The sequence below is a fragment of the Branchiostoma belcheri genome, unplaced genomic scaffold, assembly GCF_001625305.1.
Source record: "Branchiostoma belcheri isolate BF01 breed outbred unplaced genomic scaffold, Haploidv18h27 scaffold116, whole genome shotgun sequence".
Taxonomy (NCBI): Eukaryota; Metazoa; Chordata; class Leptocardii; order Amphioxiformes; family Branchiostomatidae; genus Branchiostoma; species Branchiostoma belcheri.
The window spans coordinates 911,500-938,198 of record NW_017802558.1 but is presented as its reverse complement, the minus strand read 5'-3'; the positions used below and the strand labels follow the sequence as shown (position 1 = coordinate 938,198).

The window sequence follows — 26,699 nt, the reverse complement described above, 5'->3', positions numbered from 1 at the left end:
CGTACGTACGTACGACGTAGAGAGAGAGAGAGAGAGAGAGAGAGAGAGAGAGAGGGAGAGAGAGAGAGAGAGAGAGAGAGGGAGGGAGAACTCTATGATTATGGCCACACCGACTTAATTTTATGGATGACTTCCCTCTGAAAACCCTCCAAACTAGTGCGACGTTTAAGACAAGCTGGCTTTTTGCGGAATTTGTGAATCGGCTCTGTTCGTATATGTACTGAGTTATTGAGTCGTGGAGCTTCGGCAGCCTGGGTGCCATCCTCCATATTTACCACCGGCTCCGTGCACGTGGTACCATGGGCTACCCAGGCGTAGGGCCAGGCCAGAGCCTCGGAGGACGTTTTTTTATAACAAGAACAATCACGTCGGTGTGGCCTAATGACAACAAAATGTACTGCGGCTTTGCGACAGAAATTGACCAAAAATGGACAAAGTTTACCTTTCCAGTTTCGGCGATGAGGCTTGATAAACCAAATGAAAGGAAGAATGTTTTAAGCCAGGCCTCGCTCTTCTTTCTACCCCAGTCCAGGCTGTACAAGATCACGAAAAACGACGAGACTACGGAAACTATCGTCACCAGAAACCACGCCAGGTACTTTGAAAACCGTGACAATCGCTTTTCAAACGATCCTGAAAAGGTGAAAAAAAGAGTTGTAGCCTAGGTTTTTTTGACACGACGTACGTATAACAACATATTAATGACCATTGCATGATCTTTTTTAAAACCATACAACCAGATTCTGTTCATTTTCTTGGATACAGATTTTGCCTGTCAAAACAAATGGTTTTGTGTCTTCTTTGTTGTTCTACAAATTAACTTTGCGATGTGACCTTAGGTATTTAGACATTCATTTTGGCATTGATACATATACATGTACATGTCAGGGCATATACTCAAATCGAAATTAGTATTCGCTTAAAACAAGGCCAGAATACGTTATGCACGTTACGTTCTGGATTTTATGCAGGCGCGGTAAGTTTTGCTGAAATGCTCTTAGTCAATACGTGGACAGGGCTCGAAATTGGTGCATGTGCACGTGCACCTTAGTGAATTCAAATTTGGAGCTGTGCACCCATTCTCTTCTGTCAGTGCACCAGTGCACCCAAATATTTCTTACGTATGTAAAGATGTTAAATGATAAACATTTTCTTTTGATGAAGCATAGTTTACTTTTTGCTTACATTCTACTTACCGTATTTTATTTTGTGGTGCACCCAAAATATTTTTGTGGACCCAATTTTTTAGCTTGGGTGCACCAGTGCACCTATTCCCAAAATGAATTTCGAGCCCTGGTAGATGAAGCTACGTACCATATTTGGAGCTCTGCTGAACTCCCGGGGCCGTGGTTGGGGCTGTTGCTGCCAGTCGGAACAGCCTGGCCGGTACCAAGGCAACCGGCAACACCATGGCAACAGTCATGAGACTGACGTACAGCTCCTTGGATACAAAATAGAACATCAAATTGTGAATTAATAACACTAGACAGGTAACTAAGCAATTGCATAATGTTTACCTTCGCATATGGTCTGGTCTGTTAATTATTACTCAAACATATTCATATATATATGGCGATAGTAGTCTAAATCCCTTCTGCTATAAAATTGCAACATCGATGTAACCCAACACTAGTGGGTGACAGACGTTTGGTCCAGGTCATTGATGACCTTATTTGTTCGCAGAAGAAGAAGAGGAAGAAGAATCAGCAAAAACAATATGTTTCCTTCTGCGAAGGTTAACATGAAAAATGGTGGTACAGTATGCAAGAGAATAGATTAAAATTCATCAACAGTTGATAGGATACCATCAAACGTAGTGGAAAGTGATCTCCTTGGGCATCTCAGCAAGCATCGTACAGCATGAGTATCTCAGGCATAATAAGCAACGGGTAAAACTATTAGTCATTTTTTATCTTAAAGTTCGTAGGTAACAGCAATGGGTAAATATTTTCGGTTTTCTCACCTGTAGGGTAATCTGTAAAAATCCAAGATCATACACGGTGTTCTTGGTGACGAAGCCCTCGCCGCTTTTGTACCACAGGGCGTTGGACAACATGATGCTGCTAAAAACAGCACAGCAACAAGACAGGCGTTCTGACTTGCTGAAAGTTGATCCTGAAAAAATGGTGAATAAAGTTTATTGCAAATATATGCCCGAGGGCTGATTGCAAATACACACAAAAATATGAATGAAAAGAAGGTACAATGATATGAGAGTCTACCTGATACTACATTATACGTGGTACTAATTTTGTTGGGTTTGACTTCTTCTTTTCAGGCAATGGGAGACGAATTTACCCACTTCGTCTATAATATGTGGGTTCTTTGATTTTAGTAGTAAAATTGTTTTCTCCCGATGAGGAATAGTGGGAATGTAATGGTGCAATTTGGACACAACGGTAGCGCTGCTCGAAGTCACAATTTTCGAAAGAGGTACATATTAGTAAATACAGCACTACGTACAAATTATTAATTTCTTTGAGCTAATTTACGTTTCGGAAATTATACATTAAACTAGCTCTCTAATATGTGTCCTGAGCAGTTAGCTACGAGAAGAAAAGGAACCGAAAGCATATTGTCAATGTCTGATGTAAATTCAGGTGTACCTTCAGGTGACACAAAGGGTGATGTCCACAGGTGTTGGTCGTAGAACATGGCGTCCGTGTTCTCTCGGAACAGACTACTGAAGCAGTCTAACTGTTCCCGGGTCGCCACGTGTAGAACTTTCTGAACCTGGAAGTCGCCTCGGTCTTCGGACAGCCAGTCATAGCAGACAAACTGATAACTGCAAAATCAGCAAAAAAAGTCGTAGATGAAGTATTCTCTCGGGCCAAGACTTATGGAATTCATGTATGTAATAAATAATGGCTTTTAGTGATATAACGCATCGTTGATTGTTATATGTCATTTGACGTCTTGCATTGTGTACGTTCAACAAAGAATTATTACAGATAAATGAGTAAATAGTAAAATATGCTAGGTACATCTGCATATTATGCAAATTCATACTTAATGGTATGGAAACAGAATTTGCGGGTGGTAAACATAAATTGATTGATAAACTTAAATGGTTTGCTCAACAGCATAAAGACGTTCAAGAAGCAAGTCTCATGATTTGAAATATAAACGAAAACCTTTTTGGTAGAATTCTGTTGTTGTAGAAATCCTGTTCATAGATTTATTGTATAAAGAATTCCTGAGCACTACAATAACATGTTGTTTGTATCTTACACTTCATTTGTTTGCAGGTCCTTCAGAATGATGTCCTTCAGAAACCACGAAGCTTCATCCACACCGGTGTTGTCGTGCCAGATATGCAGCAGTTCCAGCTGTCCTAGTGACGACTTCAGGGGCATGATGACATCATAAATACCACCACGTAGCAAGGACTGTATAAGGCACGGAAGTGGGCTTTTAGTACGTTTTAGGACATTAGTCATTACCGTTTTAGAATTTTACCATTTTTTGGACGTTACCATATTTTCAGACGTTGCCGTTTTAGAACGTTACCGTAGTAGGACGTTGATTTTTTTATGAATGGATAATCATCAATTCAATTGTAGTGAAATCTGAGAAAAGAGAACAAACAGAAAATAATTGAGCATCAGTCATGAAATGTTACATATATATAAGACTATTAAACTTAATACTTCTCCGGTCGGGTTCAACATCTTGACTGTAGTTTTGCTCGTTGATCCGAAGACTTGGAACCCGATTCGGGCCGATGTGCCAGCACCAAGCATGGAGCCGGTGGTGACGGTGATCTGGTACAGATATGGGGCTGGCATCCTGTCCGGAGGGAGGACGGACACCAGCGGTAATGGCTTCGTATTGTCAGGAGTCGCCTGTTTCTGATACAAAAAAGGAGTTAAAAAGAAAACACTATATCTGGAAAATTTGCGAAGAAAGTGCATAATATTTACCTTCTCCTATTGTCTGCTCTGTTAATTCTTACTCAAACACGTTTATATACTAGTATATGGTGGCAGAAGTATAAATCCCTCCTGCTATAAAATTGCAACATGAAGCGTAATGCAACCCAACACTAGTTACCATGGTGCATCACAGATGTCTGGTTCAGGTCATTTCTTTCTTTGTTTGGAGATGAAGAGGAGGAGGAAGAAGAAGAAACAGAGCAAAAATAATGGGTTTTCCTTCTGCGAAGGTAAACATGATAAAACTATACTTCAAGAAATTTAATGTATATTCGAAATTGCACTCTTGATAAGCTTGAAAAGATCTAAATATACTCACTCGAAGGCGCTTAAAGTCCACGTTGAGTATAATCATCAATACCAAGTAGAGAGCCAACTCTCCGATCACCATACAGAAGACAAGTTTGTTGTCATTTAGGATGTTGGGATCTTGAAAGATGTTGTCAAAGTCAATAGAATTAGGAAGGACGTGCAGGGAGCCGCCAATAACAGCTTTCGGTCTGGGAACGTTGCAGTTACATGTGATGGTACTATCTGATGGATCTACGTGGACCTAGTTCAAGGAAAGAATTGAACAGGTATTTAATATTATTAGAACTATAGGGTACTTCTGAAATTGAATAAGGGGATACGTTATTTAATGGAATACTGTTTTTCAGTCGCCATTTATTAAAAAAAGCAATGATTACAAGTGCTTCTAGTTGATTTTTTAAACATCTGATTAACGTAGTAAAACTTCCTGATTCATAATTAATGCAGGTATATGCAGTGGGTCTACAGTGCAGTTTCACATAACATCCAAAACTTACCCCACAGTCAGTTTCTTGCCACTTTTCCAACGTATGATCCCAGTTCAGACAGCTCACTGTTGTTGCCTGAATTCTGTAATCGTCTGGCGAAGGTGCCATTTGCAGACGTGTGGGAGATTCTGCAGAGGTGTTTAGGTTGAATTTTAAGTACAATTACGTTAGATAGACAAATAAAAAAGAATTTACAGATTTTGTCAGAATTAGTATAGTGCTGTGAAAGAAACGCTTTTTGCAATACATGTATACTATAGTTGCTATGGTATTGAATCGGCTTGTTAGCTTCAGATGACATTACCTGCTTTTTGTATCCCGACATAAAGTCTCCCCCGCCGTCTCTGGATATTTGGAGTAAATGGTCGCATGCTTTTTGTTCCTCGATGCCAAGCCACAAAAGCGTCTTCTTCCTGAACTATCATCACGTCGTCATGAAGATGCTCCGTTGGAGGCGTGTCGTACCGGGAGAACACACGGAAGGCTGCGGCGTGATCCCACCACGATAACTGCATCACAACGACGACGTTGTCGGTCGGTACGTCAAACGCGTGGTGAGCCATCGTCGCGTTGCTGTTCCGTCCGCCGGCGATGTCTCGTAGAGCAGACTGTGTCCCGACTAAACCACGTTTCCGAAGGTCACGTTTTTGACGTTTTGGTGGTTCTCCGATGATTCCAAGTGTGATTTGATTGGTGAGGTTCAGCTGCATAGAGCAGCTGTCAAAGAGATGAGGTCCCCACGAAAACATAGTCACGGGTGTGGTGACGTTTTCCCCAAAGGTAGATGCGTTCCAGGAAAACAGATTCCTCTTCATTACAGTCATCTGCAGCACACAAGGGTAAATTGTTAAAATGCATTGCGAAACAAACAAAAAAAATATGTATTTGACGTTTCACATTACAATAAATATAAAAAGGCTGCCCTTCCTCAATTTTAAATGATAAAAAATGACACCAAATATGTCTCACAATATATATAGCTTACTTTATATCTTTAAACTATACTGCTTCATAATTCTTGCATCAAAGTTCACATTGGCGTTTAATATTAAAAGTAGATAAAATGTAGGGTGCATAAAATGAAAACACATTACCTAAAAGGTAAATGAAACAACAGAGTAATTAACCCACTGACCTTAGCATCCGTACCCCCATCTAAAGCACAATCCGTGGGAGAGGCTGAGACCTTATTAGTGCCAACCTGGAGTTCCATTATATCCCTTTTAGTGGACTTTGCAACATGGACGATGACATCGTCGTTTTCAAATGTCTTCGCGTAGTCTTCGATGTCTGGCAACATGGCCAGAAGGTCGTCTGCTATTCGTTCCACGGTTTCCACCAAGGAGAGTCCAGAGTTACGGAGCTACAGGTTGAAATGCAAATTCACGTAATTTTTTTCTTAATTTTGATGCTTAAGTAATATATTACTGTAACAGTTGCCCCTTCATGGAAAAAGTACTCATACTGATTTAGATAGTGTATTGATTTTATATATTTATTGTATTCAAAATCAGATACACTATACAACCCTCATTTCTAGCTACATTAGAGCTTGCAATTTCCAAGATTCAGACAAATTATACAAGAGGAATTATAAAATGTTCCCTGACCATGACCCTAGGAAATAGTTTCACTAGGTTCATAAGAGCTTAGCCATTCAGATTAGATGTATCTTGGACCAACTATTACAATTTATATATTCCTGACACCAAAAAGCAAACCTTACAGCAGATAGTTTGCGTACACAAATTACAAATTACAACTGACAAGACATGCGATATATACGTCCCTGATAGACATTATGATACATTATTGTTATACCAAGCAAATAAACCTTCTGACCTTTGTACAGATGAGGTTTATGAAACATAAAGCATAACATGAAGCAAAATGTAACAAACGTAGATTATTACCAACCTGCTGCGCAGATGCCCATTGCTGATCTTTGAAGTTCTTCAGCTGTTGTTTTGGAGACATGTCCACCGAGTTGACATCTATCACAGCCATTTCAAACAGAGGCGATGAGGTGTCCAGAATGGTGGAGTTTCCTGATGGCAGCATTTGCACCATGCTGGAGACGGTTTGTGTTACGGCTGTAACACATTTCGAAAAGGACCTCTATTTACTGAATTGGCGCGAAGGTCATGTAGAAAGCGTATTGATCCAGCAAACGTGACGTACATGTATTGACCTCAAAACGTGACATTTTTACGTCCGTAATTTTGACACGGAAATGATGCCATAGTAGGTCTTGCAATTGATATATGTCTATTATGATGAGTATTTAAAACGACAAGATGATGATGATGATGCAAACAGGAATAACTGATTATGGTCCGTTTACATGTGTAAGACAAATGGCCATCAAAGGGCCTGTAAAGTATTCGGTACTGCTCAACAGATGATGACATTATGTTGTGACGGGTATAATTGATACATCAAGCTACTGATAATGTTGTTACAAACGTATAATATTAATTAAGACCAGATGATGCAAGTGATCGTCCTGTACATGCCCTTGAAAATACTATCAGTAAGCTACGTCAAGAATAATTACGTACATGCAATCGAACTTGGTGATATGTGAACTGTGAACTGGGTGATATGTGATGAAATCTCACAATGCAGGTAGCTATTGGTCTTTCTTTTACGTACCTTTATACAGTGTCTCCATCGTTGCCACTGTGGCGCCTTGAGAGGATCTGATGAGTTCAGCAGACTTGCTCAGCACATCTATGCCCTCCTTCTGTTGAAAATGTAAGGCAAGCAGAGATCATTATTGTTCATGTGAAAATATTACTTGACTTTGTAGAGTAACTATCTGTATGTGCAGCAAGGGTGCCATCATCAAAGATGTCCTCTGTTTTAACGACTAATACCCTGATAACATATAAAATATCATGATGATCTATACTCTCCAAGCAGAGGTTGTGGGGAATGATCGTTACCTTTTTATATACGGCCGTTTTTTTTTTGTCCTGATCCCCACCAACCTCTGCCGAAAGTCGCAGCCACAGAGGACAAGAGGAGGAGTAGTTCTTTGAGAAATGTGTCAAAGTCCCTCCCCGTGCCCCTATTTCCCGCAATCTGTGAACTGGTAGCGGTAATACTTTTACGATACCGCCCAGCGCGCTGTACAGTGCAATTTGGGCCCGCGCAGTCAACCGCACATGCCTTATTAGCATACCGCCAGCTGACAGCGACAGCACTACAACGTAGCAGAGCTAACATGATTACGTACAGAATTACCAAATAAACGTTCGAGATCAACAAAATGAATATATATTTGATTTTCAACACATAATGAAGTCGGTGGCTAATGGAGCTTCTCTGGCTAATGGATACTGCCTGGCCAATTTGATACTGTCTTTTTGCCACCGAGAGGGATCTGCTTGGAGATTAGATGTTCTAATTAAATTTTTCAAAAACAGACATATGAGAGGTAAATATTTGTGATTTTTATTTTTCTTCTCTAATCTGTAACGCTGTCCTACCAGTTCGGGAGGAACTCCAGGCGAGGATAATTCTGACGTGTCGAGCTGGAGTAAATCGTTGATCCCTGTAACAACTCCAATCACGTCTTGTAACGACGCTCCTTCGACGCTGGACTGTTCCATTTGATGCTTCAGACGTTGTAGCTACGCAAGAAGAAAACGCCAGTTATTACCAATATTTTATATATATATATATATATAGTGCTGTGTACCTAAACCAATATTTAGGTTCAGATCCGGATTCGAGTCCAAAGGTTTAGGTTCAGGTCCTGGACCTAAACCCAAGGCATATAAAAAAAGCATGTTGGCAACCTTAAAATCTTGTCTGGCCGAAACTTTGGCCGCATAACATGGATGCTAACACTTGACGATGCCCGATGACAATGTTTTCTTCATTTTCCAGCACAGATTTTGCAATCTATAGAAGGTTTTAGGTGGTTTGGAACGAAAAGGGGCATGTGACATGTTTTTTTACTAAGCCTGGAACTGGTTCTTGCGTTTCAGTTTTTTTTTAGATTGAACCACCTTAACATTTTACAAGTCCGGAACCGGTAGCGAACCGGTACACAGTGCTATTATCCTCAATTGCCAAAGAATCAATTTCGCGATCGATAGACAAGCAAACGATAGTAGAGGCACTGTCCATTAAATATAACACGAGAATCTTTACATTTATGATAACAAAACCAAAGAAAATATAATTTTATTACCGCTTGGAGGGGACTACGCGTCCTGCCAGGAGTGGACCAATCATATTTGCCTTGAAGTAAAATCGATAAAAAGGGTAACTTATCATATGCAATATTACGAAAAACGATGCCTAACCCCACTAACCAAAGTGTAAGAGAAAGGTTAAATTATGTAAGGCAAGTGTAAGAAGTCTCCTGTCGAAAATCAAGGTCTGAAGAAAAAGCTATGAATTTCTTATATATTCATCATAAATTCAGAGGAAATGTCCGTAAAATGCCTGTAATAGAATCACGGACATCTATACACGGTCAACACCTCCATCATGCAAAATACGCAAAAAATTGTTGTTAACTGCCAAACGAGACTGTTTTCGTTGGGCAATTATCACAATTTACACATACCATTTAATGCTGTCCTTACTGTGGGTGCGTCCGTTGGCATCCTAGGACCTGCAAGACAACAATTTACACTGATGCCTATAAGATGACTATAGTTTATCAATCTATTCAAATTACTGTGGGACCAGTTTTGTGGCGTGTAAATGCAAACACGGGGAACATTTTTAGTTTAAGTATAGGCAATGTCGTGGTACCTTAACACTGCTCTTTACAGACAAATAATAAGTGGCCTTACTAGCTTGAACTGTCGTAGCAGCCGTTGATGTTATCTGCACGTTTTCCATCACAAATGTTGCTGGTTTTGCCGTGGTATCTGTAACAAAACCGTATACACACTTGCTGTGTCAGAAAATTAAGATTGTATAAAACCCTCTACTACACTATAACCGGTGCAATAGCTCAATTGGTAGAGTGCTCGCTTTGTAACCGGGAGGTCGTGAGTTCAAACCCCGGCCGGGTCATACCAAAGACTTTAAAAATGGTACACACTTCTTTCTCTGCTTAGCACTCAGCACATATGAGAGTGGGGAGGTCAAACACACAGCACTACCAGCGGACCACCCCCCTGCTGTAGTGCATTGCACAACTGTGTGTCGCCCAAGGGCTACAGAAATGGATATGGGCACCACCCTACGCTCTGCATAAGAAGCATGGGAGACCTTTCCTTTCTTTCCTTTCCACTACTACTGGCAACCTAGATTTGTTGAAACCCTTAGAATTTTTATGTTTCCCCTACTGGACTACATATGGTAAACATTAGATGATCGTTAATCCCAGATGAGTGGGTACAGTACATAAAATATAAGACAACCCAAAATTTTGCAAGTCAGGTTATCAACCTTCAAAATGTTATTTACAGGAAACAATGAACATGTGCATCAATAACATTCAGTCAACCTGGAAAGGTCAGTCGCTATAACCGTCATTATGTATAAGTAACATAGTTAAATGCTAGTTACACTACTACTCTAACTATAACGGCTACTTGAAGCTAAGGAATACATGTAATAAAAATAAAATGAAATGTAATAGTCACCTTCTCTTTTAGCTTTTGTGGCATCAAAGTGGTCGAGCCAAAACGTGTTAGTACTGATCTTTAATTTCGCACTGGTTGTCGTTTTTAGTACGATGTCTGTTGTACTCAGGAGCTTTGCTGTTGATGTCGGCGCTGCCGGTGTTGGGTCTGTTATCACGTCTTCTTTGTCAACTAAGAAAATGTTTAAAAAGATATGATTATAAACATGAATATATTAGTAAGTGTACTTGGCTAATGGATATAACTGGATTACAGTTAATATGGATAACAGTTGATATGTGAATAATTTACACACCATTTTGCCGGATTTTGCCCCATTTGAATTTGAACTAAAAGTAGGATTTTGAACATACCGGTGCTACCGAAGATCACAGCTTCCACACTGCGTCCGTACATGCTGACGACTGCAATCCGGACAATGTACTTCGTCGTTGGGAACAGGCTGGTTATGTTGAAGCTCGTTTCTGCAGGGGGTATGCTGTGATAAAAGGCAAGGCAACGTTTATATGCCGTATTGCTGATGGTAGTATTCTACTAAACAACAACGATAATAAGACTAAAAAAAGACTAATAAGAGTATAATATCCAGATACATCATACACCATACAAACTAAAAAAACAACAACTGGGTGAGGTGTTTAAAAACGCTGTCAATTATTTCCCCCCATCTATGATATCAGTATACATTTTATCAAGGATAAGTATATAGATAGATGAACAGTTACGTATACCTAATATGTCGTGTGCATACAATATAATGTTATATTTAGGAAAATCTCCATACTTAGTCTGTACATGTATGTCAGACTAACAATTGTTTATGAACCAAATGGGTATTGAGGAAAAGGTCACATTTGTATTAAAAATTAAAAAGGACACATTTTATGGTGACAGTTTCCTCACCTGAAATGCTTCTTCGCCATGGTCGCAGCTTCGGTAACCGTGAGATCATACGAGACAACAGCTGCGGCAGGTGCTGTCCAGGCCACGTGCATCCAGGTGGGGAAAACATCCCTTATGTTCAGATCAGTGGGAGGATCTGTACCTGTATAAAACATGGAAGTAGGGACTGTCTGAATACTTTCATAAGGTGTTAATACAATGTGCATTTAACTACTTTGTACAGAGAAAGTTATTCGTTTCTAACTTCTCATTTTAGTAGAGTCATAACTATACTCTCCCTTATGACTGTTTTTTCTCAGAACCAGTTATTTCATTCTGTAAAAGGTAAAAGATTTTGTGAAAGGTAGAACAATCTTTCACAAAATGCTAACCTTAAAACTGCAATTGTGAAAAACCGGGCGTGTGCCCTTTTTTTACATAATTAGATAAATTATAACAATAATATTTGCTAAAATTAAATTGAAATATCTTCTTCTACATTTGTTGTTTGAGTTGCAAAGGATATAAAAAGTAGATATTCTTCATGCTTAGGTCTCGATGCTCGTTGTTCTTCGTGTACATTTTTGTCGACACAGAAAAACCTGACTAAACATGACTTGAGATAGTACTGCAAGGTTCCCGTCAATTGCAAACACGCCAACGAACCTGTTTTCGCCGTTGTGTTGATTGTATCACTCCGCCCAAACCGACTGACGGCCGTCAAGCTGATGACGTATTGAGTGGCAGGGACAAGTCCTTGTAACCAATAGTTACCGACGTCACCCGGGAGCGCGAGAGAGTTGAGAGATCGCCGTTTCCTGCTGGTCTCAGATCTGCTGTAGGTCAGTTCGTATTCCGTCAGTTGTGCAACTGGAGGGACCCAGGACAGACCCAAGCTGTGGTACCCAATGTCGTCCACTGACAGCTGCCTTGGAGGATCCGTATCTGCATGGAAATAATCCGTATACAATTAGGATAAAAAGGAAAAGCATCAGTCCTCAACTGATGCAAAGTAGCTGGTTGTCCTTTGCGTTGTGTGTTGGATTTTCCTAATCGTGTATTGTTTACCAATGGGGATGTTCTTGATATTCAATGAAATTGTGTTTTTAAGAGCAGCAATTATACGCCACATATACATACCTACCTACCTACGAAGCTGATCTTATATCATACCAATGTCAGTCCAATTAATATATGAAACATTTTACCTGTTACGATGGTGACGCTTGCTTGCGGTCCCTCGACGGAAGGACTGATACAGGTTGCTACCACCACGTACTCGGTAGCAGGGGTTAGGAAAGTAAAGGCGGCGAAAGTCGCTGAATCAAGCAGATACTGTGTGGAAACTGTGAGCGCGGTTCCCTTCTCTGTTAGCCACACCCTGTAGGCAACTACTTGTGCATCAGCAGGCTTTGTCCATTGAACAGTGGCCGAGTTCTCGGTGACTTGGCTGGATATGAAGTTTCCAGGAGGCGGCAAACCTGTAGTTGAAACGATAAATGAGGTTGTTCACTGACGTTTGTAAAATATACTTTTGGTACTAATAAAACAATCTTGAATTGACATCAGTGTAAGGCAATAAATTTATTACATGATTTTACTAGTATATTACAAAGCAAGCAACTGGTTAAATATTTTATCATACTTAAATACTTATCGTTACTTAAAAATGACTATGGAACACAATTGTAGAATGGTTTATTATGACGTCAATTCAACTATATCACAACAGCCGCAGCCCGAAGGCTGAATTGATGAAGTGATATTACGGAAATTGACTTCAAAACATTAAAAACATTTTTACACAAGCTAACATCAATCGCGAAAGTATCAGAACAATCATTCATCTAAAATTGTTGATGTTGTATTTCCTACTGTATAAAGTAATGGTATAAGTACCAGTTGTACACTCGACACTGATGTAAGCGCTGTCATTCCACAGTCCAAAGGCAAGAACCGTGAGGGAGTACTCCACTCCGCTGAACAAGCCGGACATCGTCGCACTGGTGTCGTTACGGCTCCTGAGCGATACCACCAATGAGGGCTGGTATAACCCTAAACAATAGACAAAATGTGTTTTTGTTGCTATCATACCTTTGCAAACAAGAATATTATGAAGAAGAAGAAGAACTTTATTGCGCAACCGATGTAGTGGGTACAACGTATGGCAAAATATACATACATAGTTGGTAATGCTAACATACATACATACATGTAGTTGTTGATGCTAAAATATCTAACAGTTCTGCTAACTGAACTAAGAATCTGGTCTACGTATACCACCAAAAACAATGTATAACAATAAAGAGACACTAATTGTTATACTAATATAACTCTATATTGTGTCAGGAATTGTTGTCACATTTTCTCATTTTGTCAGCGAATTGTGTACAAATTGGCCTACATAAGTGGATATATGATGATATGATTTATTGCACAACAATACTGCATATATAATATACATCTGCAACTTATAACAACTAATATTTAATTTACTTAATGCTACTTTTAAGATTCTGACTAACTACTCTACAAGAGACAATGTCGTATGGGATCAGAGAATATATTACAGATTCTTTATTGACACAACAAAAAAGTACAGAGACTTTTGTATGGTCTTCTACAACTTAACTAAAGATCTAACAAAGCTAAATACATGTGCGGATAACGTCATCTTACGTACAGAGTATATGTATGATGTAACAATAAAGGTTAACTATTCTCTAACATGTGTTCTCTAAGATCAAAACATTCTTTAATGTATTTTCCTATTTGAACACTGTATTGGTTATCTCCCCTTAGAATGTAGTTGCATTTATCTATAGGATCTAATATATTGAAATCAATTGAACAAGCGGAAAGAAAGGTGAACAGCAATCGGCGCTTATCATTGTATAGTGTACAATCCATTATAAAATGGTGCTCATTTTCGATCAAGTTTGGACAAAATGGACAGAACCTTTGGTCATTTGGTATTTTCTTGTATCGACCTATTTCTATGTTTAATTTATGACAACTAATTCTTAGTTTTGTGATCGCTTTTCGGATATCTAGATTGTGTATACTTGAGAGGTATTGTTTTTGTCCATAGTTTTCCTTTAATGCGGTATAAACAGAAAGTTTTGCGTTGTTACTAATAGAGTTATACCATTTTTGTACATATATATCTTGAAGGCGGGATCGTAATTGATTGGTTATCGTATCCACTTGATATGACCCGGGGTTCGTCCAGAATTGTCCAAGACCATTGTAATTCAGAATGTCGTTTACGTGGTTAAGCCAATCGTGTTTGCCAGAATATAAAACATCGTATGCTTCACGAAGTAAGGTGTCTTCGGGCAAGTTTACAAGACGATGCCAGTATTTTATTAATTGTATTTCAGTATCTATTATTATTGGAAAGGTTCCTAGTTCTCCACGAACACCATCATTTGATGCTTTTGTATTAACTCTAAGTAAAAATTTTTGAAAGTTCATATCGATGGCATCAAATTCTGGAATATGTTGAGAAAGATGTATATTTTCAATTGAAAAGTTGTCGTTTTCTAATTTTAGCCGAGACGCTAGATTAAAAAACATGTCCTTATCTGTCCTTCTTTCAAAATGGATCACATATGTATGGGCACAAGTGGAGCTTAAACTCTTTCTAACCGAAGCAGGAATGTTTTCATCGAGACCAAGTTTCTCTAATACAGCGGAGAAAACGTTTTTGGTGTGGATTCTGGAATACGCGTAGAAACATTAAGTTTTAGTGTTTTAGATGTTTGGTCGAAACAGGTTAATTCGGATCCATATAGAAAATCGGCTTCACAAATTTGTTGAAGAGGCTTTTTGCTAATTGAATTGAAATGTTAATTTCAGAAAACAAAAGGGATTTAAGTTTGAATAACGCTCTCATTGCTTTAGTTTTTAAATATTTTCTGGCGGTTTTAAATTTGCCCGAAGACGTGAAAGGTATACCGAGATAAGTGTAGCTATCGGTAACTTCAATTTCCTTTCCATATATATAGAATCTATTTAGACGTTTGTTTGGTATTCCCTTCGCGAATATAAGAACTTTGGTTTTAGTTACATTGACACTCAATTTCCATCTATTGCAGTATGTTTCTAAATTGTTTATACAGTTCTGTAGACCTTCTTGAGACCAGTGAGATTAGGGCGAGGTCGTCCGCCCAAGATAAACAGTTAAGTGATGTAGAAGTTAAAGTTGCAGCGTCACATTTGTTTGGATCAAAACATGAAGGCAGGTCATTAATGAAAAGGTTGAATAATAAAGGACTAAGATTGCACCCCTGTCTTACCCCACATGTGGAAACAAAAGGATTCGACAATCCGTTTTGTAGTCTAACAGCATAATTAACATCAAGGTACATAGACCGCAACACATTGAAAAAATTTCCACCTATACCATAATGCGACAGTTTGTAGAATAAACCATCACGCCAAACACTGTCAAAAGCCTTCTTCATGTCGACGAAACAAACGAATAATTTACCTTTCTTTTTTGTGTGTATTGTCAATGAGAGATTTAAGGATAAATACATTGTCTGAGGTTCTGCACCTTTTTTCTAAATCCAAACTGTGTATCATTTAGTATGCCTTTATCTTCGACAAAGTTTTGTAGTCTAGTATTCAATAATAGAGTAAATAATTTTGATAAGCAGCTTGAGATGGCGATTCCTCTGTAGTTGTCAGCATTAGATTTGTCGCCTGATTTGAAAATTGGAGTGAGAATACTAGTGTTCCAGTTTGATGGAAACTTGCCGTTTGATAGAATTGTATTGAATAATGTTACTAGTGACTGGCATAGCTGTGCTGACCCATGTTTTAGCATCTCATTTGAAATGGAGTCTATGCCGCATGCCTTCCCAGATTTCAGTGATCTTAAACCGTTTAAAACTTCTTGTGGGGTGAAATGAAAGTCTAATAAATTTGGTGTGCAGTCGTGTGAATATTCTAAATGATCAAAGACTGTTTTTCAAAGGCAGTGTCAAAACTCGTATTTCTCACTAGGTTGTTTAAGTCTTGGAAATGGTTTATCCATTGTTCAGCTGTAATGGTGGGATCTACAGAGCTCTTATTGTTTTTTCCGTTTACTTCCGTGTCTAGGTAATTTAGTAATGACCAAAATTCTTTAGGGGTTTTTCTCATTCAATGATTCCAATTTCTTCAAAAGCTCAATCTTATAATAACGTTTCTGTTGTTTTATCACTTTTTTGTATTCTTTCAGAGTACTAAAATATCTTGATCTATTATCTTGTGCCCAAGGATCTTTTTTCAAAATAGACGATTGTCTTTTTAATCGTTGACGTAGGGACCAACAATGTTGATCAAACCATGGTTTGTTTTTTTAACATGAACAGTTTTGTTGTTTTGTCTATGGCGTTTTATCTTTAAAGATCTTTTTGAAACCTCTAGTAGAATTTCTGTGAAACTTATAACGGCGTTTTCCGCTGAAGTAAATTTTTCTGGCAGAAATTACTCAGTTTAGAACGTGTATCGTTATTATTCAAAGTATTTAAAAATAATTCTTTTGATTCGTCATTCCAGAGATATTGCACTGGTTTTGGGTTTACATGACTACTATCTTTCAAGACAAGTGGAGAGTACTTTGTCGACATGGAAAAGGAGATATGACAGTGATCGGAGAACGGTGATATGGAGCTGACATTCATATATTGAATATGATTTAGCAAGGACCTTTGAGTAATGCAGTAGTCGACAACACTTGAACCATTATAATGATAACAAGTAAAATCACCTTTCAGGTCCCCGGCAAATCTGCCATTCAAAATGGCTAAATCTGCTGAAGAGCACAATTCTATAAGACAATTTCCATAATTGTTCACTTTTACAATCCTTATTGTTTCTGTTTTTTATATCAAAAGGTATGTTTGTTTTGGACTCATTGGAGGTGTCTAGATCAAAATATGCTTCTGTAAGCCGTCCTGTTCTCGCATTTAGATCGCCTAGTATTACTATGTCACCAAGATTAGAAAATTTGCAAATTTCCTTAGATAGTATATCAAATGGATCATGCTGCGACGACTTAGAGAATTCAGGGGGAATGTATACGTTACAAAGAAATAAGTCATTTTCAAGACCGAAAAAATTTTTGTCAAGTTTGCACCAAATACAGTCAGTTGAATCACTTTCTAATTTTTGAATCCCCTTTCTGTACGCGCTTTTGAAAATAGTGGCTACCCCACCCGAGTTTCGCTTTGCCCTTCTACTTCTATTTCTATTGCTACTAAACAGACTATAACCTGGTATATCGAGTTGTACATAGTTGTCTGCCCAGGTTTCTTGCACACATATAAAATCACTATTTTTAAAATAAGAACAAAATTCTACATCATTGAACTTTTTACTACAACTACCTTGAATATTCCAAGTGGAAAAACTAAGGCTGATTTTTTCCTCATCTCCTCTAATGTATTGAAGGTTTTTTACAGCTGTATGAAGCACGTTGCTAGTATATGAAAATCATATAAGAATAAAGCTAAAGTATACTATACAGTGTTATTTGTCAAGGACCTTCCTATGTAAAGTCCTTGCTCTTGTCAAGAGGGATAAAAACTTAACTAATAGTAATAAACACGTGTTATAAACTATGTAGACTCCCTTACGTGATTGTCAGGCATCATTTGAAACACAAGGATAGTATTACCTTGATAACCGTGTAGTATCTATGGTACAAGAATGTCCCAGACTTTCCGTAGTCGCTTTCCTAGTTGTTTCCACTGTTTGACGTGATGTGGGATGTTTGCTGTCGGTAGCCAGGCAGGTCTTGCGACTGTTGTGGTGCTCGGAGTCTGGTCAATGCTGGACGGTTGGCGTGTCGGGTTCAAGGCTGGCAGTTGACTCCTTCTCCTGTTGACTGGAACGGGGCTAGTGCCACTCTGTTGTCCTCTGATCATCCCCCGATCGTGAGTGGGTGTGTTGTGCGTGCCCATAGGCCTGGGTTGCCACTTCCATGGGGCGTACTGGTTGGGTACATGTCTGTTGGACTGTGAGTTTGTCCAAGCGGGCTGTTGTCTCGCTGTTTTAAGGCCAGGTACTTGATTCAGTGTACGGATGACGTCTGACACAAGCAGCTTTGTGCCACTTCTGGGGTCAATGTGAATCTGGTCAGGCAGATACAGGCGTCGGTCCTGTGTGAGTTTTCTATGTTTTATGTAGGTGAAGTTGCCGTTGCGTGATAGTTTCAGAATTTCTTGGTTGTACTCCTTGATGTTCAGGTTGAGAGTGGTGTTGCTGTTTGGCCCTCTTTGTAGGACTTGGGAAACTGCTACTTGTGCATTCGGAAATGCTACCTTTGTCGCATCCATCAGTTTTTGTGTGTTTTTCACAGTTTCACTTACGGAGTCCTTTCTGTGTCTACTATTGTCTAGGTCATTAGAGCCGACATGTAGTATGACGAGTTTGGTTGATGGATCCTTCATGTGTTTTACACTGGCAGTAGCTGACACAATCGTGCTGTTCCTGTACATCTTGGTGGGTTTATCCCGAAAGGCACGTTGAACGTCAACATCTCTGAAGATGGAGTCGGCAAAAATACGTACTTCAAAGCTGTCATTGTTACCGGGAGACTCTTTGGCGCCGCTGACTGGCGAGGGCAAGTCGGAGTTCTGGTTAACAATACCAGAAGGTGCGATTTTGGCGTCGTTCACAGTTCGTGTGGTGTTGATAGGTGCGCGACTCTTGTTATCGTGAGTGGTGCCCGCGGAAGGTGCATTGTTCCCTTGATTAGCGACAGTGCCCCTGTTGTGATGGATAGCAGTCGAGGAAGTGTTACAATCAGTAGCTTTGTTATGCGGAGGTTTCTTTTGATTAATTCCTGGTTGTGTGTTGTCTTTAGCGATTGTACGACACTGGCAAGATTCGAGCTTTGTCTCCAAATCTTTATACCTGTCGGAAAGGAACTGTATCTCTGCATCTTGTATCTTGATGGTTTCTTGTAGTTCGGCATTTGAAGCAGCCATATACTAACAGTATATGGTAGACAGGTATACCTGTGTATAAGTAGTTACGAGTAGCATGATATTTGTGATATATTTATTTTCTTTATATCTATTTACTTTCCTTATATCCTGTATTAGAATCAACATAGCCCCAAATTGGCCAATGCAGACGAAGCAAAAACAACAGTAATGTTGGTAAGAAAAATGTGTGAAGAACTAACCCGATACAGGAATGTACATTACGGTGTAACCCTGAATGTCAGCAGCTGGCTCGGTCCAGCTCACGGAGATGGACGTTTTTGTGGCAGACAAACATGAAAGATTCGACACTGGATCGAAACCTGTGTGGTGAAACGTTTAGAAACACAACTGGTCGTTCAGAAAACATATAGTCATGTTATTATTATGAATGTTTGTGATATAGGACTCACTGTTAACTAAGGTTGATAAGGCATACAGGTAGGTATTATAATTATTTAACTAAACAGTAACGCGCGCGTATCATGTTTTAAAGAACAGTGGGAAAGCCCGCTACAATTAGATCAGGAAAAGCCAAGTGGTCCATTTTTAAACTTGAAGTACATTTTAACAACAGCTACCCACACACCAAAAATTGAAAAAAATGCGACAAATAGTCGAGTTATAACGTCGACCCTCATGCACATACGAACCCACACCAGGGCCAAACCGAATACATACTCTTTCTGACGAAGACAAAAAAATTCCATGAGTTGGTTTCAAACGCAAATTTATATTTTAGCAACCAAATATCAGTTGGCAATTAGTCATCATGGTAAAAAGTTCCTTTACCTTATTTCTCAGAAATGTGCAAAGTCCTTACCGTCACAGGCGAGCTGATCCATGCTGAGGTTGTAACCAGCCGCACAGAAACAGTTGAAGCTACCGATGGTGTTAGTGCAGAACTGTCCACAGCCTCCGTTTGCTGTCTCACATTCATCAATATCTAAAGCAACAAACGACACAATTGATGAAACCGTTTTCTTGTGTCTTAGAGTACATACTAAATTGATGTAGTATGAACACGATGTTGATGATATGATATATTGTATTTTATGAAAAGCAAAAATTGTTACAGAAATACTTACCATCACAGGCCAACCCGTCAGAATGCAGAATGTAGCCGGTATGACAGGAACACTCAAAACTACTAATGGTGTTGTTGCAAATCTGTTCACAGCCGCCATTAGCAGTTAAACATTCATCTACGTCTGTGAATGTAATAAAAAATCAAACTATGATTGACCATGCCGACACATATAAACGTAGGAATCTGAAAGTAGCCAGGTAATAAAAGTTTCCAATTGCAACGATTCAATGTTTTTTTGCATGTGGTGTTTATATCCAAAAATGTATCTGGTAGTTTGTTTTTTGCAATTTTATGTACCTAAATCGATTGAGCCATCTTGCGCGTCTTGATTGTGTCTGTTCTTTAAAAAAAATGTAAATTACAATGCTTCCGAGTAAAACGGTTGTTCTATATGATAAAAAGAGTATAGATAGTACAATGGAATGACACACACACCCCATACCGAAAAGTGCAAAATTCCAAACAAATAATACAGCGCGTTTTCTACCATCACACGTGAAACCGCCGGTATTCAATGCGTAACCGATGCCGCAGACACACTGGAAGCTTCCTATGGTGTTGGTACACATCTGCTCACAGCCACCATTTGCTGGGTGACATTCATTGGTATCTAAAGAGAAAAAACACATCAACAGACAAGAAAACAGCAGTACTGATGATAGTAAATATATGATCATCAATTTTACGCAAATGTAAAGAATTTTTACGAATTAAAACAGTGCAGACATAGATCCTAACCATTACAGGAAAACCCATCGTCATTCAAGTCGTAGCCAATGCCACAGGAACAATGGAAACTTCCAATGGAGTTGGTGCAGTTCTGGTCACATCCGCCGTTTCCAGTGTCGCACTCATTCTCGTCTGTATGGTTTAGAAAACAATATTTCATTTGGCGAATTCTGCATGCATCCACAGATACAAAACTTGCTAAACAGCCGCAGAATACTTCACATCAATCCACGTTTCAGAATAGTATTTACTAATGTCCAACCATACGTAGTACTTTTGCATTATTGACTTTAATGTATATTACAAGACAGTCTATTGAATAGCTCACCATCACAAGAAAAGCCATCGCTATTCAGTCTGTATCCATCTGAGCAGGAACACTGGAAACTGCCGATGTTGTTAGTGCAATTTTGCACACAGCCGCCGTTCACAGTAGCACATTCATCCAAATCTGTGTCGGAAAACAATGTAAGAGTATAATAATATAGTATATAATGATGATAAAGAAAATTAATACTTCATTATCTTATTATTATCTTAGTGAACATGCTATGGCATCATTTCCGTGTCATGATTGCATACGTAAAAAAAGTCACGTTTTGGGGTCAATACGTCACGTGTTTTGGTCAATACGTCAGGTATGCCAGGAAAACGTCATGTATGGTAAAACGCACTGATGCGTTGCGTACTTGTAGTTTCCGTGTCAAAATTATATACGTACAAAACGTCACATTTTCTGGTTCCATCCGTCACGTGGGTCAAAATCACGATCTTATTTCTATAATCAATGAGAAAATGTAAAATTTATTCAGAATGGTTAACATCATTTGGTGAAAGTATGAGGTGTTTGAACTCTCGGATTTCAATTATAAAACCAAGGATCATACAAGTCCAATTCTGGTCCCTCATGCATATAACTGTCGCTCAGGAATTGCTGTCTGGTGGGAAGGTGACTAAATTGTAGAGAATGGAAAATGCTATATAGCTATAGCTGCAGCTCATCCGACATAGCAGCACGGTGCACATGGGCAACATTGCGTTCAAGTCCCTCTGGAAAATATAGATTCGTCGATCAAAAATTCCATTAAAAAAGAAGCTGCAACTGTACAATGCCACCTGCGTGTCAATCATGCTCTACAACTGCAACAGTTGGGCAGCACCACAGACAGCAGTAGACAAGCTAGATGCCTGCCACCGGAAACACCTAAGAACAATCACAGGACATCGATGGCCGAATAGCTTAATCTCAAATAAAGCACTGTACAAACTGTGCAAAACTGCGGACACATTCTAAGAATGCCGACAGACGCACCTGCACAACAAGCCTTGACCTTCGCCCTGGTAGGATCTGACTCTTACAGATCCAGAAAGGGAAGGCACTGCAGTAATCTGCTAAGTTTGCTGAGGGCAGACCTCAAGGAAAGAGGACTAGGACCATTGCGGTCAGAAAGAAAACTCCAGGAGCTCAGGAGGCTCGCGATGAACAGGACGAAGTGGAGAGAGCTGAAGAAAACTGATTGATGCTGCAGGATGCCGAGCTACTGCAGCAGCAGAACACAGTGGACTACTACTACTACGTACTAATAATTCCGCTTGCCCACCTGTGCAGCGGTATGACACCTCCAAGTACTTCTGCGTCCCGTGACAGGGGTCACCGAACACATAATTACTCGCTGCCACTGAGCACTGCTGATTGCCCTGGCAGGCGGCCGTCACCACGGCCAGGCTGGTGCCTGCACGGCAGTCAGTGCGACAGGTGGAGCAGGGGCAGGCGGAGAGGGAGAGGGACGTCCTGCCGTAGGTCGCATCGGCAATGATGAGCGTCTCTCCGTCTGAGCAAGACAGATGTACTCTGCCCCACTCGCAGGCGGCGATTGTGTCTGAATCAACGTTTGCATATCGTTGATGTCAGGTATTCAACAGAAACTTTTATACATGACTGTACAAATGTTCCATAGTGCCGTAACCGTATCCGTACGTTTTGCCATAGTTACGGTTTCCTGGCAAAATTGACGTATGGACCCAGCAAACGCTTTTTAAGGACGTAATTTTCGCACGGAAATTGCAGAACCATTTGTACGTAACGTATTCATACGTTTTGCCATACGTAAAGTTTGCCTGGCGCATACGTGGCGTATTAACCCATAGACGTGATGCACGTGACGTTTTTTACGTCCGTAATTTTGACACAAAAATGATGCCATAAACACGTATAAGTACACTTTTGGGTAAATATAACATGCATCACATACTATGAAGTAGCATAATATAACATACCATAATACAACGTAACATAACAGTTACTGCAGAAGACAAGACAGCATGAATGGTTGAAAGCAGAGATGCTTACCATTACAAAGAACGCCATTCACGTTGTAGCCAATCCCGCAGAAACAGTGGAAGCTCCCGATGCTGTTCGTGCAATTCTGCGCACAGCCACCGTTTGCAGAAGCACATTCATCAACGTCTTGTGGACAGAACCATAGAGACAAACGTGCGTAAATTTGACGATAAAAAGAAAATCTAAAACATGCATTTACGAACATCAAGAGTGTCAATCCCTTCATAGGATACTACTGGATAAACAATAGTTTTGAAAGTGAATTTGTGAAGACCAGCATCTTGACCAATCTACTAGCTGCTTTATCACTGACCCAAAATGATTTGGAGAGGCCAACAAAATTGATTTTAGACCGAGAGTAGAAAAATGCATTTTGAATCGTTGTACAAATGTTGTTCAACATTGTGAAACCATGCTAAAGACTGCTTCAAAGAGAATAGATTCTTTTATATTAAAATAATTTTAGGAATTACTTTATTGTTAATTGAAACCCTTATCTAAAAGATTACCGTTGCGATGAAGAAATAAAAAAAAGCATCCATACCATTACAAGTAAAACCGTCGCTATCCAGACTGTACCCATCATGGCAGGAGCACAGGGAACTCCCGATAAAATTGGTGCAAGTTTGATCACATCCACCATTTCCATTGGAGCATTCGTTAACGTCTGTATAGAAACAAGGGTTTGTTATCGACGGTAAGGTAAAATAAAACTAACCGGTAGAACAAGACCGAAAGAAGGGCAATATTTATCCGTGAACTTACTTCTGATTTGCAAACAATCCAAATAATATGGTGTAAAGGATAATTTTCATCAATATGATTTGCATGTGTAAAATCACCCTATACAATCATCATCATCATTCTTTAACCCTGTCTGTGTTTCATTGTGTTCTTATAGTCCTGGAGTTGTCCACCGGCATCCTGAGTAAGTTGATTTACATGCGTTTTATATGAAGTGTACGAAATTTGCTCACCGTCGCAAAAGAGTCCGTTGGCATTCAAACTAAAGCCAGGTCCACAAGAACAAAGGAAGCTGCCGATAGTGTTGGTACAAGTCTGACTACATCCACCGCTGGCCGCCAAACATTCGTTCACATCTGCGTTTGAAAAGACACAGGAGGACGTGTTGCTAGGTATGAGGACATATTGTGGTGTTGGTTTGTAGTATTTTCATAGGACAGCAAGTCACCCTTGCTTTTCCATTAGAAAGATTTTAGAGAGATTGCAGACAAGCTTCTCACACTGTTACATAATGTTGAAATGCTTCTCACGGTGTCACCTACTAAACACGTTTGTCACATTGCTGCACAGTAAATAAGCCTCTCACTACTGCATAGTATAACACATTTCTTACGCTGTTGCATAGTAAACACGTTTCTCACACAGTTGCAGTCAAACTGTATGTTGTAGAAACGTTCCTCTAAACTGACAAATCGTGCGTTATACCATTTATGTTTACAGTGCGATTCAAAGCAAGAGACTCTTACCATCACAAGTGTGACCATCGCTGTTTAATCTGTAGCCAGTTCCACAAGAACACCAGTAGCTCCCGATGATGTTGTTGCAGTTCTGATGACAGCCAGCATTTCCAACGGTACATTCATCGACGTCTTAACGTAGCAAGAAGGTATTTTTGTGTAAGAAATGGAAAATGCCATTCAAGTTTTCAAGAATACATTGGCAAATTGGCATGCATTTGCTAAGTTTAATCTATAGGATCATGAGATGGAGGCAATTAATTAAGGCATTCAAAATATAGATAGAATAGGACATCTGAGGACATCAAACCTCTGGGCTGTAGAGTAAAATTTTCACAGCTGCTGCTGACGGTTTCAGACACCATATTAACAACAATGTTATCTTTAACGCCACATGAATATGGGTGATATAATAATTTCAATGTACACAGTAAAAGTACATCGGTAATCAGTTTAGAAATGTGTGATGCTAGACCATACAATTTACATCAGCTGTTAACAAATCAAAATATAATACTACAGGTGTTAACTACAACTTTGTAAGTAGTACGGTACAGCTAATGTTAGTCAATATCAGCTACCTGAAAATGCAAATAAAATTCCCCAAATCACCATGAATCATCACGATCTCAATAGCTAACCACATACTAAAATTCCACCCAAAGGAAAATGAGTTATGGGTACAAACACACAAACGCCACTAAAAACAGAAAACCCGTTGTCAGTAATACCCTCCGGAGGTAAAGTACCATATTATTTAATAGCTCAAGGGGAAGTTTTGGACCATAAAATAGAGGTAATTTTCATTGTGAAACTAGCGTGGTGTCATATAAAATATGTGAATCAGCACACTTGCAATATGTCACAAAATAGATGAGGAATGATGTTTTGTCCATACGGATAGAATGACGCTTACCATTACAGGAGTGGCTGTCTACGTTTAAGGTGAATCCAGTTACACACGAACACTGGAAGCTGCCCATTGTGTTGGTGCACATATGGTCACAGCCGCCATTTGCGTTTGAACATTCATCAATGTCTACATAAAAGAAACAAGAAAATGCAATTGTTCATTATAAATTAGCAGCTAGTGAACACAATTAGTTTATGAGGTGTCTCTTTGAAGAATTTTTTCAGTAAAATTTTTCAACTTAAATCAACTAGAATGGTAACATTTGCCAAGCAAATACATAATGTTTACCTTCGTATATGGTCTGCTCTGTTAATATTCTTACTCAAACACATTCATATATATGGTCAGACAGGAGTCTAAACCCCTCCTGCTATAGAATTGCAACATGATGTAACCCAACATCAGTTGCCATGGTGGCAGACGTCTGGTTCAGCTCATTGACCTTATTGGTTTGGAGAAGAAGAGGAGGAAACGGTAAACATAATCATTTGGTCAATATCCTACCGCTGCATGATGGGGTGTTGCTGCTCCATGTTCGGTCTGCTTGGCAGGTAGAACTGGAATCTCCTACCAGATCATATCCTGGGTCACACGTGAACTGTACCACGTCCTGGTAGAAGTTGGAACCGCTCGAATCACCATTTACAGGAGACGACGCCACCGGGCACTGAACACCTGAGATACATTTATCAGTATAAGATGTATTCATGGCAAAAGGAAATCTTAGAAGCAAAAAGAAAGCAAAAGGAAAGTAAAAAACCTTATGATAAATCAACATGAATATGCAAAATATTCGTTCCAGGTTCATGTCGGTATGTTTGTCTTGAAGGACACGAAGGCATGTTATTAATTTGATATACATGTTTAATATTCACAGTTTTTTCGCACATATATCTATATCTATATCTATATCTATATCTATATCTAT

General features: G+C 39.3%; 1 protein-coding gene and 1 long non-coding RNA gene across 2 annotated transcripts in view; both read right to left on the bottom strand.

The window, feature by feature from the left end:
- The window catches only part of LOC109462395, a 34,937-nt gene that overhangs the window by 5,410 nt on the left and 2,828 nt on the right, over positions 1 to 26,699 (bottom strand). The window contains exons 3-24 of the mRNA XM_019758935.1: positions 26,276 to 26,446; positions 25,775 to 25,897; positions 24,868 to 24,990; positions 23,922 to 24,044; positions 21,365 to 21,487; positions 21,046 to 21,168; positions 20,306 to 20,428; positions 20,041 to 20,163; positions 12,444 to 12,716; positions 11,902 to 12,180; positions 11,257 to 11,398; positions 10,707 to 10,831; positions 10,445 to 10,524; positions 7,391 to 7,481; positions 6,653 to 6,828; positions 5,871 to 6,098; positions 5,040 to 5,559; positions 4,802 to 4,863; positions 4,231 to 4,488; positions 3,651 to 3,851; positions 3,238 to 3,389; positions 1,964 to 2,114 (exon numbers count right to left, since the gene is read on the bottom strand). Of these exons, the coding sequence (XP_019614494.1) occupies positions 1,964 to 2,114; positions 3,238 to 3,389; positions 3,651 to 3,851; positions 4,231 to 4,488; positions 4,802 to 4,863; positions 5,040 to 5,559; positions 5,871 to 6,098; positions 6,653 to 6,828; positions 7,391 to 7,481; positions 10,445 to 10,524; positions 10,707 to 10,831; positions 11,257 to 11,398; positions 11,902 to 12,180; positions 12,444 to 12,716; positions 20,041 to 20,163; positions 20,306 to 20,428; positions 21,046 to 21,168; positions 21,365 to 21,487; positions 23,922 to 24,044; positions 24,868 to 24,990; positions 25,775 to 25,897; positions 26,276 to 26,446 (3,770 nt within the window). The remainder of the gene's footprint in view (positions 1 to 1,963; positions 2,115 to 3,237; positions 3,390 to 3,650; positions 3,852 to 4,230; positions 4,489 to 4,801; positions 4,864 to 5,039; positions 5,560 to 5,870; positions 6,099 to 6,652; positions 6,829 to 7,390; positions 7,482 to 10,444; positions 10,525 to 10,706; positions 10,832 to 11,256; positions 11,399 to 11,901; positions 12,181 to 12,443; positions 12,717 to 20,040; positions 20,164 to 20,305; positions 20,429 to 21,045; positions 21,169 to 21,364; positions 21,488 to 23,921; positions 24,045 to 24,867; positions 24,991 to 25,774; positions 25,898 to 26,275; positions 26,447 to 26,699) is intronic.
- Positions 9,320 to 10,451, bottom strand: LOC109462431. The gene is made up of 3 exons (XR_002139766.1): positions 10,354 to 10,451; positions 9,553 to 9,630; positions 9,320 to 9,368 (listed from the first exon to the last, which is right to left on the bottom strand). It is a non-coding gene; the product is annotated as an uncharacterized LOC109462431 (long non-coding RNA).